This window comes from Amblyraja radiata, chromosome 12 (genome assembly GCF_010909765.2).
Source record: "Amblyraja radiata isolate CabotCenter1 chromosome 12, sAmbRad1.1.pri, whole genome shotgun sequence".
NCBI lineage: Eukaryota > Metazoa > Chordata > Chondrichthyes > Rajiformes > Rajidae > Amblyraja > Amblyraja radiata.
This window is the reverse complement of record NC_045967.1, coordinates 39,308,119-39,326,573: the sequence shown is the minus strand read 5'-3', so window position 1 is coordinate 39,326,573 and position 18,455 is coordinate 39,308,119. Positions and strand designations below refer to the sequence as shown.

At 40.3% G+C, this 18,455-nt stretch overlaps 1 protein-coding gene across 2 annotated transcripts in view; it reads left to right on the top strand.

The window, feature by feature from the left end:
• The window catches only part of LOC116979113 (rho GTPase-activating protein 6-like), a 212,741-nt gene extending 194,668 nt beyond the window's left edge, over window positions 1-18,073 (top strand). For both annotated transcript variants that reach the window (XM_033030588.1, XM_033030589.1), the window contains exons 10-12: window positions 8,980-9,077; window positions 11,514-11,767; window positions 17,056-18,073. In XM_033030588.1, the coding sequence (XP_032886479.1) occupies window positions 8,980-9,077; window positions 11,514-11,767; window positions 17,056-17,660 (957 nt within the window). In that variant the 3' untranslated portion in view covers window positions 17,661-18,073. The remainder of the gene's footprint in view (window positions 1-8,979; window positions 9,078-11,513; window positions 11,768-17,055) is intronic.
• Window positions 18,074-18,455: the final 382 nt, after the last annotated feature.

Here is an 18,455-nt window from a genome sequence, read left to right as displayed (position 1 = left end):
TCTATCACTGTGCCGCCCCATAAAAAAAGCTTTTGTCCTGAGAAGACCACATGTGTTGTTAATTCCAGGTGAAATCTTGCCACTTGAGAAAGCGAATCAGGTGTTTTTGGCCCTAATCCATGTCACTGCATCTGACCCTTGCACAGCATCTGATGGACTGGAAATGGTCACATCTTTCAGGCTGCAACGTTATCCTCTTTTGAACTTTGGCCTTCATCAGTCAGAGTATGCATTATAGAAGTTGGGAGGACATGTTGCAGTTGTGTAAGACGTTGGCGAGACCGCATTTAGAATATTGTGTTCAGTTCTGGGCACCATGTTATAGGGACGATATCGTCAAGATTGAAATGGTTCAGTAAAGATTTACGAAGATGTTGCCAGGACTAGCGGGTGTGAGTTATAGGGAGAGGTTGAGTAGGCTGGGTGAGGGGAGATCTTATAGAGGTATACAAAATCACGAGAGGAATAGATCAGGTAGATGCACAGAGTCTTTTGCCCAGAGTAGGGGAATTGAGGACCAGAGGACATAGGTTCAAGGTGAAGGGGACATGATTTAATGGGAATTTAAGGGGTAACGTTTTCACACAAAGGGCGGTGGGTGTATGGAACAAGCTCCCAGAGGAGGTAGTTGAGGCTGGGACTATCCTATCATTTAAGAAACAGTTAGGCAGGTACATGGATAGGACAGGTTTGGAGGGATATGGACCAAGCGGAGGCAAATGGGACTAGTGTAGCTGGGACATTGTTGGCCGTTGTGTGCGACTTGGGCCGAAGGGCCTGTTTCCACACTGTAACACTCTATGACTCTAAGACTCTCTTGATTGAAATTGGACCTCTGACATGAGGAGAATGGCTGTTGCATGACGGTTGCAACAAAAAAAGAGCATATCACACTCCTACCATCCTACCAACAGTCCTGAGCTATTATCTATCTCATAGGAGACCCTTGGACTACCTACGATCGTACTTTACTGGACTTTATCTTGCACTAAATGTTATTCAAGTTATTCCCTTTATGATGTCTCTGTAGGCTGTGGATGGCTCGATTGTAATCATGTATTGTCTTTCCGCTGACTGATGAGCATGCAACAAAAGCTATTCAATGTACTTCGGTACACGTGACAATAAACAAAACTCAAACTCAAACATACTGAAATCCCCAAGGAGACATGAATTAAAGAATCTCCATTCTGACTTCAATGTTTTGATCACTGCATCTGATAGACATTTTGAAATAATATTTTTATAATAATTAGGTGTTCCTTACCAGTTCTTATATTTCTTTTCTAAAATAATATTTTTATGCGCAGGCTATGACCCCTGTTTAATTAAATTATCATGTTTGCAAACCGCAAAAAAAAATTATTTGACCAAATGTGACAAGATGAAATCTCCAGGAACATATTCAACCAGACCTGGCAACCTTAATTGCAGTGCACGAGGCTCTGAATTTCAATTGCAAATGAAATCAATGAAATGACAACATCACAGGATCGTTAAAGGAACGAAAGATTTGATTTAGCCTGCACGTCCGAACTGCCAGCTGAAAGAGTAATCCTGTTAGTCCCATTCCCCACCCTCTTCTCAAAACCCTGAAATGTTTTTTTCCTTTCAGATACTTATCCATCTTTTAGATGTTACAATTGAACCTGTGTCTACAATTGTCCCTGGATGAGGGGATTCTGAATGCTAACCAATTGCTATGCAAAGATACATTTCTTCTTAACACTCATGGTTCTTTTACCACTCCCCTTCAATCTCTGCTCCAGTCTTGATGCCAATTGATACAATTTTTCCTCTACCTAATCTTGATATTTGAACACCTATCAGATTTCTTTACAATCTTCTCTGACCCAGGAGAACAAACTCAGTTTCTCCAATTTTTCCTTATAAATCAATCCCTCATCCTTGGAATCATTTACTCACCTCCACCTTCTCCATAATGTTAAAATATTTCCTAAAATATCAAACCCAGAATCGGACACGGGTCGAACCAATGTTGTATAAAGGTTCATCATGACTGTGCTCTCAGTAGGTATTGGCCAAAACATGATAAATGTGGATGATTATGTTTAGTTCTTGCTGGATTATCAAGCATTGTCCATTGTGGGGATGGAAAAGGAAGCTGTTGGCATGTTGGAAACTTACACAGAAGAATACAAAGTGCTAGAGTAATTCAGTGGGTCAGGTAGCATCTCTGGAGAATATGGATAGGTGATGCTTTGGGTTGGGACCTAAAGAAGGGTCCTGACCCGAAACATCACCTATCCATGTTCTCCAGAGATGCTGCCTTATCCGTTGAGTTACTCCAGCATTTCGGGCCCTTCTGTGTAAACAAGCATCTGCAGTTCCTTGTTTCTACAGAAAATAATATAAAGGTTCCCTGTTATTTTGACATGGTCCTTTTCACATAGATTTCCTACTTATTTAACTAAAGGGTTGTATTGATGCATGTTAGCAGCAAGTTATTTTTCTTTGCAGCAAGGATAACCCAGCTTTACACAGTAAGGATAACACATATATATAAAGTCTGCAAATTCTGCATAAATGAAGACGTTGACATTGAATAAGGAAATGACCAGCACATTGGTTTGAATGCACTGGTCATAATTATTTCCCACGACCAAAGGGGGCAGGTCCCTTAGTGGATGTTTTTCCAACCCATTCTTGCTATTAGAATGGCCACCCTGAGAAAGGTGAACGCACAAAGCAGTGGCAATTCAATGATGAGCCCCAATGGTGAGAGCGATGGGGAGAGACAGTTAGCAATTTGTCCATTCTGATCCAATATTTAACAGTTGAATAAAACACAAAGTGCTGGAGTAACTCAGCAGGTCAAACAGCATCTGTGGAGGGAATGGATAGGTGACTTTTCAGGTAGGGACCCTTTTCTGGACTGCTGAAATGTTGAAGTTAACTGTTAACTCTTGAAGTCCTGGGCCATGGTCATAATGTTTGCAGGAAAATGGTAGATTGCAAACTTCAGAATAATTCCAGCACTTTAAATGTCATTGCTGCCACAATATTTTGTTGCACTGGTAGCACTGGTTTTCCATTTCTAATGACCTCTGATTCAGCACAATCATTGCTTGAAATTAATTCACACTTGAAAAATGTATTTTGATGTCTACCCAGACAGATGAGATGAAGCTAGCAATTTACACCGTCTTTCACTGAGTATATCCCATGACAAAATTGTGACAATGTGATATTCACCAGAATTATATGTCAGCTGATATCAGCCATTTCAGCTGAGAAAATCAACTGAAAGTTTACTGACGTCAGAATTGATGATACAAATAAAGCAACAATTATTTTTGATTATAAACAGTGGAATATCCCGAAAGAGAACAAAGTTTCATAAAGTTCATGCTTGAGTCACTTCACTGATGCATATATTAGAATATGTCATTCACTGTATCACCTGCTACATTTTTGCGTAGATCTGTTCTCTATGTTTAGAGAGGATGCACATAATTTCACAAACATTTCCTCTGTTCTCATTTCTATCTGCTAGTTCTGCTTTTAAATGGAAAATAGGATAATATTTCCAACATCTGGAAAGGGCGGGGAATAACTAAATATAAACAAAACATTGAAGGTCAGTCTTCCTGCTGACTCATTGCAGGAAATGTTTGCAACACGTGACCAAGTGGTCTAAGAAAGTCCAAGGACATCTCTTGGGATGACTCCGGGTCAGTGGACATTAAACAACATTCATCAGCTGTCTGAAGAAGGGTCTCAACCTGAAACATCACCCACCCCTTCTCTCCAAAGATTCTGCCTGTCTTGCTGAGTTACTCCAGCTTTTTGTGTCTATCTTTGGTTTAAACCAGCATCTACAGTTCCTTCCTACACATTCTTCTGCTCATTGTCCATGGGTGAAGAAGGAAAAAGATTTGCTGGGGCTTTCTGCTCCAGTGTGTCGTATGAATAAAACTGACTGTTCTTGATTGTGTCGGAAAGGAACTGCATATGGGTCATTTATACCAAAGATAGACGGGCAGCATCTTTGGAGAAAAGGAGATGACGTTTCCCTGAAAATCTCTTCACTGCAAAAGTAATACCTCTGATTTTTACACCAATTTGTATTGATGTGATATCTTTAACACACAAAGAAATCTGAGAACATTTAACAGAGGTAATCAGGCAAAAATAAATGATGAGCTATTCAAAGAGTGACAGGATCAGATCAGTGCCTTAAATGAAGGAAGGACGATGAAGATTCAGTTGTGTCCGGGAGGGAATTTCAGTGTGTAAGATCTAAGAGGTGTGGAGAGGAAAGGTGCGTAAGATCTCAGGGGTGTGGACTATGAAGGGTGTAATAGCCATATCTTTACATTTGGAGGAATGCTGAAACAGGATCCAATGTAGATCAGCCATGGAATGGAGTGAAATAAAAACAGAACATGCTGGTAATACTCAGCAGGCCAGGCTACACCTGTGGAATGGAGAGAGAAATAGAGTTAACGTTTCACAAGGAGATTTGAAATGTTAATCCTGTTTCTTTCTTGACTGGGGTGGAATGATTCCAGCATTTTGTGTTTTATTTCAGGTTTCTAACATCTGTAGCATTTTAGTTTCTGGAAGGGATTGATTTGTGAGCAAGCGTTGGTGTGGAATGGGGCGCAGCCGACAGATGTTTGGGAGCTGATGCCTACTGATGCTGACGAGAGCCCCCAAAGTGACAAAGGCATGGATGTAGTAAGCGTTCATGTTTGTGGGATGGTGTTTGCAGTAGGTTGGGTGCTCTGGTCATGCCACAGTTGGTGGTTTAATGGCTGCTCAAAAAATGATTGCAGATATTATAACTCGAGGATCCCACAAAATTGCACTAGTGGACAGTGCAGTTGAGAGAAGAGTGAGTTATAGAAGAATTTGATACTGGTGCCTCAATGCTGTTACAATCCCTGGCCCATCTTTTTTTCATCTAGATTATGTTTTTGTTACATTTAGCCTTGATAATTCCAATGCTCACTGAGTTAGTCTCGTACCAATTCATAAATATTGCTGGATAATGTTCAGAGCCTTTTACCACGTTAATAACTTTTATGACCAAAATGTTACTATTTCCAGATGGAAAGATTTTTAAGGCTTCTTTTGGCCCTGATCCACTTCCTCAGTGGATTGATGCCAGGAATTAGTGGCTGCTTCTTGAAGTTATATTTAAGTTCAGTCCTGGTGACATGCACAATGTTGGCTGATGTTTCATCAGTAATTTACGTTAGTTGCCCAAATCCACATATTGGATTAGGTGTTAGCCTTACATTAATTGAATCTTTCTTCATGAAGTTGAACTAAAATGACATGGGGAGACCCGAAGACATAAATGCTGGACTGGAGCAGAAGACAAACTGCTGGAGGAACTCAGTGGGTCAAACAGCATCTGGGGGAGTGGAGTGGAGGTGAGGGATTGTCAGTTTCCCTCTCCACTCAGTCCTGAAGGAAAGATAGCAGGTTAATGAAGTGAAGTGGGGTCAGATATGGGCAAGTTGGTGATAGGTGGATAGAGAAGCAGATGAGGTCCAGGATGTGACCTTTGTTGTGTGTGAGAAAGTCAATAAGTTGCTGTAATCCAAAACTGTCTAGAGTTGAAGAAAAGTCCCTTGTAAGAGTGTTGCTGATATTGTCCCTGTGAATATTAAGATCACCCAGTATTATGACATTTGGGGACATGGAGTAAATGGATGTTAAAAAGGAAGAAAAATCATTTAAAAAATTATTATTGGGCTTGGGTGGGTGACAGATAGTGGCTAAAACAGTAGGGACAGGTCCATTGATTTGTAGGATTATGGATTCGAATGAGTTGTGGGCAGGGACAGTGACAGGAGACACTCTCCACTTGTCATTGTAGAGCATTGCGACACTGCCCCCTCGGCCTGCCGCACGTGATTGACAGGTGTAAACAAACCCAGGTGGGACAGCCTCGTTGAGCTGTGTGTAGTCATTCTGATTCTGCCACGTTTCAGTCAGGCACAAAAAGTCGAATTTGTTGTCCTGTAAGAGGGGACAGAGCCGACCAACTGTACTTTTTGAGAAGGCTCCGCTCCTTCAACATCTGCAGTAAGATGCTGCAGATGTTCTACTAATCGGCGGTAGCCGGTGCCAACTTCTTCACTGTCGTGTGATGGGGCAGAAGGGCAAAGGCCACAGGCCGCAGACGCCAATAGGATTAACAAACTCATCAAGAAGGCTGGCTCCGTCCTGGGGGTGGAGTTGGATTCATGGGAGGTGGTCTTGGGGGGGAGGATGTTCCTCAAACTGCGGAGCAACCTGGAAAATACAGCTCACCCCCTCCATGACACACTGGTCAACCAGAGGAGTACCTTCAGCAACAGACTGGTTCCACCAAGATGCAGGACAGAACGCCACAGGAGATCCTTCTTCCCTGTGGCTATCAACTCCTCCCTCTCTCTTGGGGTAGACTGACTCCCATCCCCTCCCACCACCACCCCTCCCCAATCTTTGCACTCGTCACTAATTTCATGTTTCATTTATTTTGTCTTTTTGACTGCTGGTAGATCAATTTCCCCCTGGGAGAAATAGCTCTATGGTATTGTGTTGTACCGTATTGTGTGCTATAGATAAGGGAAGTCAAGGAGGAACAGACAAATGGGCAGAGGTAGGGGGAAGGGTGTATGAAGGTGGAGGCAGCATTTGGAGCAGGGACACAAAGGTTCCCCAGTGCTGGAATGTGATGTGAAGAAGGTGATAATGGTGATAATAGAAACTGGTCAGGGGGAGACGAAGGGCAGAAGTAAAAAGAGGAGGGAAGGGATCAGAAAGTATGTATGGAACCAGGTGGGGTTGGGGAGCAAAACTGTTGATGGGAATAGAGAAGAACTGAATGGAAAAGGCAAATAAAACGGAAGGACTAGATCTGGATTGGAAGGAGAATGAGAGGAGAATGCAACCAATGCAATTCAGGTTGAATAGTTTTAAAAATCCCCCGAAACTGATGTGAGCAATTGAATTGTAACCTTATTACATATGAATTTTGAAAAAAAGATGATTTTATTAGACCGATTAGGTAAACACAGAATTGATTTGTTGCAGATAAATCGTGCCAATAACTTGATAGTGTTTTTTTTTAAATGAAGTAATAAACTGAATCAATGAGGGAAAGGCAATTGATATGGTTGGTATATACGGTCTAGAGATATTCAAAAGAAATCTCATAAATTGCCCTACTTCATCACAACCGTGTCCCAATGCAGATAGAAGGTGTTGGAGCATAGATTTTAAAAAATCCCAAAGTTATAGAAAACATTGATTAATAATGAAACATTGTTTTATTTTGGGTCGAACGGCAGTGGAATTTTCCAAGATTAAATACTTGGACATAGCTTTTCTTGAAATATAATGAATAACTTAGATTTATTTTGCAAATGACAGCAGACATGGAGGTGTAAAGAACAATAGTAATAGACATCAAAGAGATATAGAGAAGCATATTTAGATGCACACACTCATGCCCAAAGTAGGTGAATCAAGAACCAGAGGACATAGGTTTAAGGTGAAGGGGAAAAGATTTAATAGTAATCTGAGGGGTAACTTTTTCCACACAAAGGATGGTGGGTGTATGGAACAAGCTGCCAGAGGAGGTAGTGAGGCAGGGACTATCCAAATATTTAAGACACAGTTAGACAGATACATGGATAGGATAGGTTTGGAGGGATATGGACCAAATGCGGCCAGGTGGGACTAGTGTCGCTGGTATATGTTGGCCCCGTGTGGGCAAGTTGGGTCGAAGGGCCTGTTTTCACACTCTATCAGTCTATCACTTTATATTAAGTAGGCTTGCAGATAGCAGATAAAATGTAACAAAACGGAATGTGAATTGGTACATTTTGGTAGGAAAAATAAGATAAGGTTGCATAAAGAAGAGAATATAATTCTGAAAGAGTTCTGAGAATAATGAGATCTGGAGATACAGGTAAGCAGTTCACTGAAGTTTGGCAGGCAAGTTTGAGAAAGTGCTAACAACAAATAAGGAATCTGAGTCTTTATAAATAAAGGCATGGGATACAAATCTTCACAAAATACTAATTTGGCAGCATAATGGTCCATTTCTAATTCCACACTGTCGTAAAGATAAAAAGGAGTTAGACATGGTACCCAAGAGGTTTGCCAAGAAGATGCCATGTGAACAGACTGAAGCAGCTGGGTTGTTCTAGGAAATGAGGGTGTTATCGATGGACTTGATAGAGGTGTTAAAAATTGTGAAGGGCATTGATAGTGTGGTTAGGGAGAACTAGTACTTATTGGCATAGAGGTTTGGAACTAAAGTACAAAGAGTGAAGATGATCGGCAAATGAATCGATACTAACAAGAGGACAAACCTTTTTCTGGGGTGAGTCATTAGGTTCCTGATGCATAGCTGGAGTTATTGATGGAATCAAGTTTGAAAGTACAGAAGGAAAGTACCTGACAAGTGAAGGCTTCAATTTTAGGGCTATGGGGATAGAAGGATGGGGTGTGGGGACTAGTTGGATTGTTCTTACATAAAGTGGTCGCAGTCCAAATAATCTGAATAGCTTTCTGTGTTTTGTTTATTCTGTGATTTGAAGAAAATTATTAAACTTCTAACCCTAACCTATTTGTGGGAACATTGTACTAAAATATTTCAGAGATGATTCATTGGTTTGTAGAAGGATTTACAGGAGATTATTTTAATATTCTCAACAGATCGCACTTTAACAGCTGTTGAAAATCCACCCTGTTACTCACTTCCTGGAATCCAATATTCAATAAATAGATCATGCCATTAAATTCTAGCATTAATGCATACCCAAGAGTCCATTATTGGACATATGTGGAATTAAAATCATTAATTATTTTCCAGCTTTGATTATATCCCACTTACTCCCATGTTTTCCTCCATTATTCTCTCTATAATCATTAGTAGAACTATGTTCATTATGTTTTTCTAACACTATTGTTTTTTTTAATTACATTGCTTCTGCTTCTTTTGTCTAGGTTGCTCCGGAGCTTCAGCATGAAGTGCTAATGAGTTTAATGCAGACGGACAAAGATGTTGTACATTATCTTCTACGCAGGAAACTTAAATTCCAATCGTAAGTCCGAGTGAAGAAAGTACTTTATTTTAGATTTTTTTTAAAAGACAAGTCCAATTGCCCAATGGCATGGTTGTTATTGTAGCAAATTGTCAAGTGTTACATTCATGCTGATAATAATCTGTACAGCATCCACCCAGGCTCCTCCTCTTAGTCATTGAGTCATACAGCGTGAAAACAGGCCATTTGGCACAACTTGCCCATGCCGACCAGAAAGCTGGAGAAAGAGAGGTGGGGAGGGCCAAAGCCTGGCATTTGCTAGGCGGATACTGGTGAAGAGGGTGATTGGCAAATGGGTGGAGTAAGTGACAAAAGCTAGAGACAAAAGGGCATCTCGTAAGGAAAGAAGAGGAGGTGTGAAATGTAAAGCTGGAGGGAGGGATATGGATTGAATGGGACAGGTGGGAGGGGAAATAGGGGGGTAATAAAATAAAAATAGGGGACTTGGGGAGATGATCAGCTGTGGTGTGGATGGAGACAAGGGAAAGATAGGGTGGTGGGGGGGTTATTACTTGAAAGTGATAATTGAGTTCATGTCCAGACTACCCAGTTGTAAACTGCCCAAGTGGGATGTTACGTGCTGTTCCTCCATTTTGCGTGTAGCCTCACTTGGCAATGGTGGTCAAATTTAATGTATCTCCATTTAAAAGTTCAACAAGGTTTGATATTTCTGTTGTGTGCAGTGGGATGGATTGTGCAAATGGCATCCACATCACACATTTATTGAGTACAAGAGGAAAGGCGTTTATGATTGAAAAATCCAGCCCCGAGTCTTTGCCAAAATGTCTAATGCATTCATTCATCTGAGAAATTAAGAACGGGTGGAATGAAAAAGTAAGGACAATCCAACAGTTTGTGGAAATGTGTGACATGTGAGATCTATTTATAGCCGCAGGTCATTGCAGTTCATGGTCTATGGTTAAATTTCCTGCTGATTTCACAATGGTACCACTCTCAAGACAAGAAATCTGTCAAAACTGTTGGAAAGACTGTTGGAAAGACTACATAGACATGCTCCAGAATTGGGAATTGAACAGTCACCGGCTGACTCAGCAGCAAACCGATCCTCCACAGCTCACAAGATGCAGTTTAATGGCAGCATGCTTTAAATCTCAGTTAGCATCCTGTTGCTGAAGTGATATCTCACCTCTACCCCATTGCAGAATTTCTCAAAGGAACTAATGTGCTACATTGTGCAAAAATGCTGAGAACTATATTGTGCAATCTGTATCTTCCCCTTTGTTCTATCTATTGCATTTCAGTGTGAACTGATTGTATTTATGTACGTAATATCTGATAAGATAGCATGCAAGACAAAGTTTTTCAATGTACCTCAGTACATATGATAATAATAAATCTAAACGTAAACCTATCACCCCAAATGCTGGTCCTTACTGAGGTGAGGAGATGAGCTCACCGAAAAGACGGTGTGATAGAGCCATACCTCCTCCCAAATCCCCCTCTTCCTTCCCCAGGGCACCCTCCTCCACAGATCTGTTTATGCTCTGCCATATCGTACAACATTAAACACTACAGTATTGGAGCAGGCCCTTCATCCCACGATGTTGGCGGTGAACATGATGCCAAGATAAACTAATCTCATCAGCCTGTTCATGATCCATTTCCCTTCATTCCCTGCATATCATGTGCCCATTCAAAAGCATCTTAAATGCCACTATTGTATCTGCCTTCACAAATGTGTTCCAGGTGACCACCAGCCACTGTGTAATAAAGTTGCCATGGAAATCTCCTTTAGATTTTACCCCTCTCACTTTAAAGCTATGGCCTCTCGTCTTTGATATTTCCATGTTGGGGAAAAGGTTCTGACTGTCTACCCGATCTATGCCACTCATAATTTTATATATTCCTTTATCAGGTCTCCCCTCATCCCCCAGCATTCGAGAGAAAATATTGAAAACCCAGATACATGACTATCAATGCAGCTGTGTTTGGCAGGAAAGGCAATGACTCTTGCTATTAGTTAAAGATATAATATCAATCTGTCATTATACACAATTCCCTCCAACTTTTGAAAGTTTTATTTCAAATGAACCACCTGCAAACATTGTACATACCACTGAAGGTCAATAAATAAAACAGATGTAAGGGATAGTGTGGTTTCCTTTTACTGTCAAACACAATGCTCTCCATCTTGATCACAGTCTCATTCGGCATGACTTCACCATCGCACAAGGAATGGTGTCACTGCCTTCTACCTGTGCAAGGGAGTTGCACACATTAGCACTGGCCTTGTTCAATAACTATGTAGTGCTGACTACAGCAATATACTGCCACATAAAAGAACTGAAAGCCAGGCATGGGAACATTAGAAACAAATTAACTTGATTGGAAACTTGGTGTGTTTGCTATCTGTCTTAGGTATTGCAACTGAACATGATCTTTTTAAAGTAATGCTCCATTCCTCAATTTACACAGGAGTTCAGATCAAGAAAATGAAGCGTTTGTGATGGCAGATCATCCTTGCGTCAAAGCTGTGTGTGACCCCTGCTCGCAAAGCATTACCATCACACCAATGCACATCTCACGCAGCTTCTGTGAAAGCCTCTCTCTGCAGGACCAGAGGAAGAAACATTCAGATTCTGAGTTGTATAAAGTTCCAGACACATTGACATTCATTAGACATGGACATCCCGACGATGGAAAGAACTTTTCTTCCCGATTAGTAAAAAGTAAGAGATATGCTTGATTCATTAAATTAATTTAAATACTGCATTGAAAAACCTCGAAGGGGTTACAGAAAAGCTGTTCAACAAGTCAGGCTGCAGTCTTGTCCAGGAATGTGTGGAATACTGTGGCTTCCACTGCCACCCTGAACGTGGCTCATTTCCCTGGATCAGGCTTCATTAGGAATTGTTCTTTTCTAACCAAAAGATTCATGCGTTGCTCTAGAGAATCCAGTGCACCGTGCACTGTACAAAATGATTGTCATTGTTCAGAAAGCTAGGGTAAAAATGCTTTTTAAAATGTTTTGCAAAAGGAACTGCAGATATGTTTGCTGCAATGGGAAAGTCCTGTTGGGAGGAAATGTTGACATTTTAGTCAGATAGCATGTATCATTGCCCCTCTTTTGGTTTTGCTGGAAATACTTTAGCGAGATTTAGTGCTTTTTTAATCCCTTTCCATTCTGTCCAAGAGATTGCATTGTTCCCAATACTCATGACCTTCCACAATCACTCGCGCCTCTTGCCACCAACTACGCCCAGAATCCTCATTTATTTTCTCTGCCGACTGCTTCACATATTGTTGCTTTCACATTTGTTCTATTTCTGACCGAAAGTCTCTTTTTACTTTGGTTCTTCTTGAAGAGTTTTGTCAGTTCTCATAGAATATCCATAGCTTTCATTCCAAAGCCATGTGCCGGCACCCCAACTGCTCCTCCCTACTTCAATCTGATAAGACATTCACCTCCTGAAAATCTGCTTTCAGATATGAGATCTGGAAATCATGCATCAACACAATTCTATTTTAATTTGCCACAACTTGGAGCCAATACCCTACCATACTCCTCCACATTGCTTCCAATCCTTTCCTAAGTCCAAGAACCCACCTGATGTACTCAGCCAGTGTTCCAGTATTACAGTATTTTGTACATTTCTGAACCAGGACTACATATACACATTTTTTTTACAGATTATGCTTGAATTTTTAACCTCTGAATTATGCATGTGCCTCTTTTCTGACCACTCTACACACAAAGGTCCCAGCAATATTAATTAAGCATAAAGTTTCCAAAATCATAAATCAGTTTCTTCTATTATTTGAATGTCCCTTGCGGCAATACAGGGTATGATTCAATAACATGAGGATCTTGACATCTAAATAAACAGAGCAGCCAAGAGCAATTAGTGTTCATTAATTAACACTGACCGTATAACTAATGGGGTATTTGTTACCCAGTTTATACATTCCTCCTGTTCTTTGGATCTTTTCTTTTAAGTGGATTAAAAGCAATGTCAGTATAGTAGAAAGAGATAAATTAAAGCTATGACCTTTACATCTCCACATCAAGTACTGAAGTCATCTCCTGAAATTCTGTGTGTTTATTCAATCAAGAAAACATAACAGAACATGGCACGTGTCCAATAAACAAAGATTGCTGATCTTTTTCTCATAGTCCCATTGAAATTTCAGATCACGTTATTTCGGTAGAAGTGACAAAATTGTATATAAATCTTTTTTAAACTATTTACGTGATAGAATTACTGTCACTACATATAAAATGTGACTATTTTGGCCAGCAAGTTTTCTAACATTAATTATGGCTGAATACATCAGCAAACCTTAATTCTGAGCTTATCCAAATGTGCATAACAATTTCAAGCTCCTTATTAGCTCCTCGTCTCCAGAATTCTTTAATATGGATGATTTCGCTTTGGGTGAAAAACACCATTCCATTGCAGGCTCCATAAGGGGCATGCAAAGGAATGGCAAGTCAATGACTGCAACTTCTGGAGTTCTGCCTGGACATTGCATTTCCAAAATGCCCCAAATTACTGTCAATGTCATGGTATGATGAAGGTGAGCATGATGAGTTTCATTGTCATTACAAAAAGAAAACCCTAGCATCCTTTCTCTCTCCAGTCCTCTGACATGGTTTCTCACACCAATCTCCTCAAAAAAGCATTATTTTTTTGTCTAGTTCACTGGTGATATGTGAACATGGTCCCCCACTCACTTATCCAGTCATCACTCACCATTCATTAAAGCATTCCAGGACACCTTTAGAATTGTTTCCATCCACATATATGCTCATAACATTCATCTTAATACATCACAGGTAGTAGATCTGTCAGACAATGAGGAAACCAATTATATTATAGCAGTAATATTGGATGTACCATGTTGTAGGAAGGAACTGCAGATGCTGGTTTAAACCGAAGATAGACACAAAATGCTGGAGCGGGACAGGCAGCATCTCTGGATAGGAGGAATGGGTGACGTTTTGAGTCAAGACCTTTTTTTCAGATATACCATGACATTTCCATGTGATTCTGTACCTCAAAATGATCAGCCATGATCACATTGAATGGCGGTGCTGGCTCGAAGGGCCAAATGGCCTGCTACTGCACCTATTGTCTATTGTCTATTGTCTATAAAACATTGTCAAATTCTATTATCACCTGTGCAAGGAAAACTACAATCCTACATCCTCGTCAACTACTCAATACAACTAGAGATAAACAATAAATATCTGCCAACCTAAACACATACCACAAAAAATAAAACAAAGGCCTGAGCTATCATTTAAGGGCCTGTCATCTCAAGGGCTTGAGCAGTCTTGTTAAGAAAGTCTTGCACCAAAATGTATCAAATAGTTATGAAGCGGGCAGAATTTTAAAGATACATCACGCAGACGCAGAGGTGGAGTTGCTGCTTTACAGCGCTTACAGAGGGGAAGACCCTTGTTCAATCCTGACTACGGGAGCTGTCTGTTCGGAGTTTGTACGTTCTACCCGTGACTGCGTGAGTTTTCTCCGAGACCTTCGGTTTCCTCCCACACTCCAAAGACGTACAGGTTTGTAAGTTAATTGGCTTGGTGTAATTGTAAATTGTCCCTAGTGTGCATAGAATAGTGTTAATGTGCGGGGATCGCTGGACGGCGTAGACTCGGTGGGCCATAGTGGCCTGTTTCCATGCTCAAAATCTAAAAACCCTAAAACTAAAAACTCTAAAACTAAAAAATAAAAACTGTATCTCTAAAACTAAAAACTAAAAACTATTCCAATCCATAACTTGTGTTAAATATAATAGATGATGCCTGACGTGCCCCTTCATGCTGCCACCATCATTCTCCATTTTCACTGATGCCAAATGTTTATGTTCATTCCCATTAGAAATTTTAAGTAGTACTCCACTGCCATGATTTGTTTCGGTTTCCTGCAACTGAAATACATTTTGGAAGTTGAATACAGTGCAATATTATTACAATGTGTGTTCAGTATATAAAGAGGACAATGTTTTATCTCCAGTGTGGCAGTTGATGTACAGTCTTTGAGATGCCTTGAAAGGTTTCTGATAGGCACTTGTAAAGTGAAGGAGTGCTTTTACACACATGTGCCATACATGGTGCTGCCTGATTTCTCCTATAGTGGGTAGTTCTATGGGGAGGCCATCATCTCTCCCCAAAAGGTGGCTTCATCCTTCATCCATCTTTGCAGTAAGCGTTGCAGTGCCTTAACCAATAAATCTACCTGGAGCGTCCAAATCATCATGTTTTGGTCCCCAGCGGTGGACATCCCATATCTTGTTATTTTACCAATTTATAAAATAAAACTACTTCTATTAAATTTTCATAGTGATTCACAGCTAATTATACTTTGTGATTCTCCCTTCTCAATGGCTAACTCGCAATGAAAAAAATGTATGTCAGAAACTGGAAACAGTAAAAGTGCCTGGAATCCCACAGTTCATATCCTGAATTCTCTGCTGGATTTAGGGGTATTTTGTATTGATGGCTCCTTGTTTTGGCGCTATTCATGAGTGAAAATATTTCCACCCCACTAAAGTAAACCACAATCCTCCATCAGCTCACCAGTAACCATTCAAATAAATGTGCTTGACAGCTGTTAGTTAACTCAATGATGAACAATTTTCTAAACATATTGTTCATCTGTTAATCACCACTGTTATAATTTAATTTACTCTCATTTGGTAACCCGTTTTAGCCAGGTCGATGGGAAAGTATGTTTCCACTTGTGATGGAATCTAGAATAGGGAGTCTCTGCTTAAAAATAAATGGTTGACAAGTTAAAACAGGGACAATTCTCTTTTTCCCTTTAGTTTAGTTTGGAGATACAGCACGGAAACAGGCTCTTTGGCCCTCTGAATACGTGCAAACCTGTGATCCCTGCGCACTAATCAGCTGTGAATGGCGGTGCTGACTCGAAGGGTCGAATGGCCTACTCCTGCACCTATTGTCTATTGTCTATTGTGTACTGACTAACACTATCCTATACACACTGGGGACAATTTACAATTTTACTAAGCCAATTAGCCTACAATGCTGCATGTCTTTGGCGTGTGGGGGGGAAACCGGAGCACCTGGACAAAACCCACGCAAGTCATGGTGAGGACGTACAAACTCCGTAAAGACAGCTGCTAGGATCAGGGTCGAATCTAGGTCTCTGGTGCTGTAAGACAGCAACTCTACCGCTATGCCACCATGCCGCCCTCTCATGGTTGGGTGAATGGTTGGGGGTAAAACTGAGTTTTGGAATAATTTTAAGACAGAGATAGATAGATTTGTGATAAACAAGGGGGGGGGGGGGGTGAAAGGTCGCTGTTTGGAAATTAATGCTGAGTTGAGATTACAAACAAATTAACCGTGCAGAACAGGCTCAAATGCTTATGTGTAGGAAGGAACTGCAGATGCTGGTTTAAACTGAAGATAGACACAAAAAACTGGAGTAACTTAGCGGGACAGGCAGCATCTCTGGAGAGAAAGGAAAGGGTGACGTTTCTTCAGGCAGAATTGTCCAAATTCTCCAAAAAGCATTCTCGAATGCTTAAGTGGCCTCCTTGTGCTCCTAACCTTATATGTTCAGATATCATTTCAACGTATGTTGCCAGCCCTATCTGGTGGTGAAAAATCAGTATTGCAATTACTAACCTATCATATTTTTATGAGGAAATCTAAAATTATGTACATTATCAACAAGAAGGATGCTATGAGAACTGAGAGAAAGTTGACTGAACTTTATTGCCTTCCATCACAGTGAGAATGTCGATTCCACTGTGGTGGATGTTTATGTTAAATTTTATTTTATGTGTATTGTGTTCATTTCAGTATGTTTGTTAAGTGACAATAAATGTGAACTTGAACTTGAAAGATTGAAAGAGCTGGAGAGTTTTGGCCTGAAATTGGAAAAGTTTAATAGCTATTAAAGTAAAATAAATTGGCTCCCCTTTGAGTCAATAAAATCAACAGGAAATTATTAACTTTCTCTTAATTATTTAGGTCCTTGTGAAGAGTCTGGTGGAAGAATCTTCAATCGACGAAGAGCATCCCGATCGTATGAGAATCTAACAACAGCAAGCCATTCACAACCAACAATAGACTTTGTGAAGAAAGCAGATGGCACAGCTTTATTAGCAACAAGCAAGTCTCCATCAGTTCCCGATGGTCAGCTGGGCCACCAAAGTGAGGAGTTGATGAACTCAAAAGATGCAGGCAATGTTCAAAGAGTACATCCAGAACTTTCTCCAAATTGTGAAAGTCTCATGATGCAATCCTCTGCTGGCATAATGGACAATGACTCTAAGGACTTCAGTGAAGCAGCCAGTTCATCTGACGAGTATTTAAGCAAAAATCAAATGATTGAATCTAGCTTCATTCCCTGGGAAATTGAGAGGAGTGCAGCACTACAAAATGAGACATGTCGAGGAAGAATGGAAGCAAAAGTGTGGGTGAAAAGGAGTGGTAGGGATGATTCCCCAAGGAATAGAGAGAGACAGCAACAACAACAACAACAACAACAACAACAACAACAACAACAACAACAACAACTGCATACTTTCAGAAGCGATCAGAAAAAAAGTTCCCTTCGCGAAACTGCAGTATAATTTTGGAAATAGCAATCCCGTGGATGCTTCTGAAAGGAGTAACAACCGAAAATGCTGGAAATATTCCACTAGTCAGGCAGCAATTGTGGAGAGGGAAAATTAGTTAACATTTAAGGTCTACGACCTTTTATTACAAGAGGGTGTTACTTCAACATATGTGGGAACAGTTTCGAGTTTGTCACGTTAGTTGTTAAAATGTATTGTGCATTCCGTAAACTGTAACACTGGGCTGCTGCACTATGTTGACTCATTTCCAGTTTACCCATGATATGTTCATCCATTAAATTTCAAAAGCCCTCCCAAAGGATATTTAAATGTTATTTGCTGTTTCAATGGCAGTTGCCTCTCTGTGCAGCGAAGCTTTAATTTTATATCTTTGTGCATCTACACATTATTTAAAATAATGCAAATTATTATTAGTGTATCATGTGTCATGGCTTTGAAAATGCAAACATTTAAAAGAATGTCCAGGGACTTTGATCTTGGAGGAAAGAGACCATTTAAGCTGATGGAAGGCAAGTTTTGACCACTGAGCCCAGCTATTTCGGCAACCATTACAGCCTGAACAATTTGTTCCATCATGGGCTTTATCTAATTTATTCCATCATTCAATCTCATGAGAAAAAGTTTTTCAAGAAATTCGCAAGAAATTCGCAAGAAAACAAGAAAAATCTTCAAAATATTTGATTGCCTTTGAACTGTTCCATTGAATTCATAACCTTTTCATAATGTTTATATGTAACACTGCATTCTGTGCATTGGCCAGTTCAGTGGTGTGGAAGCTAATTTGTTGCC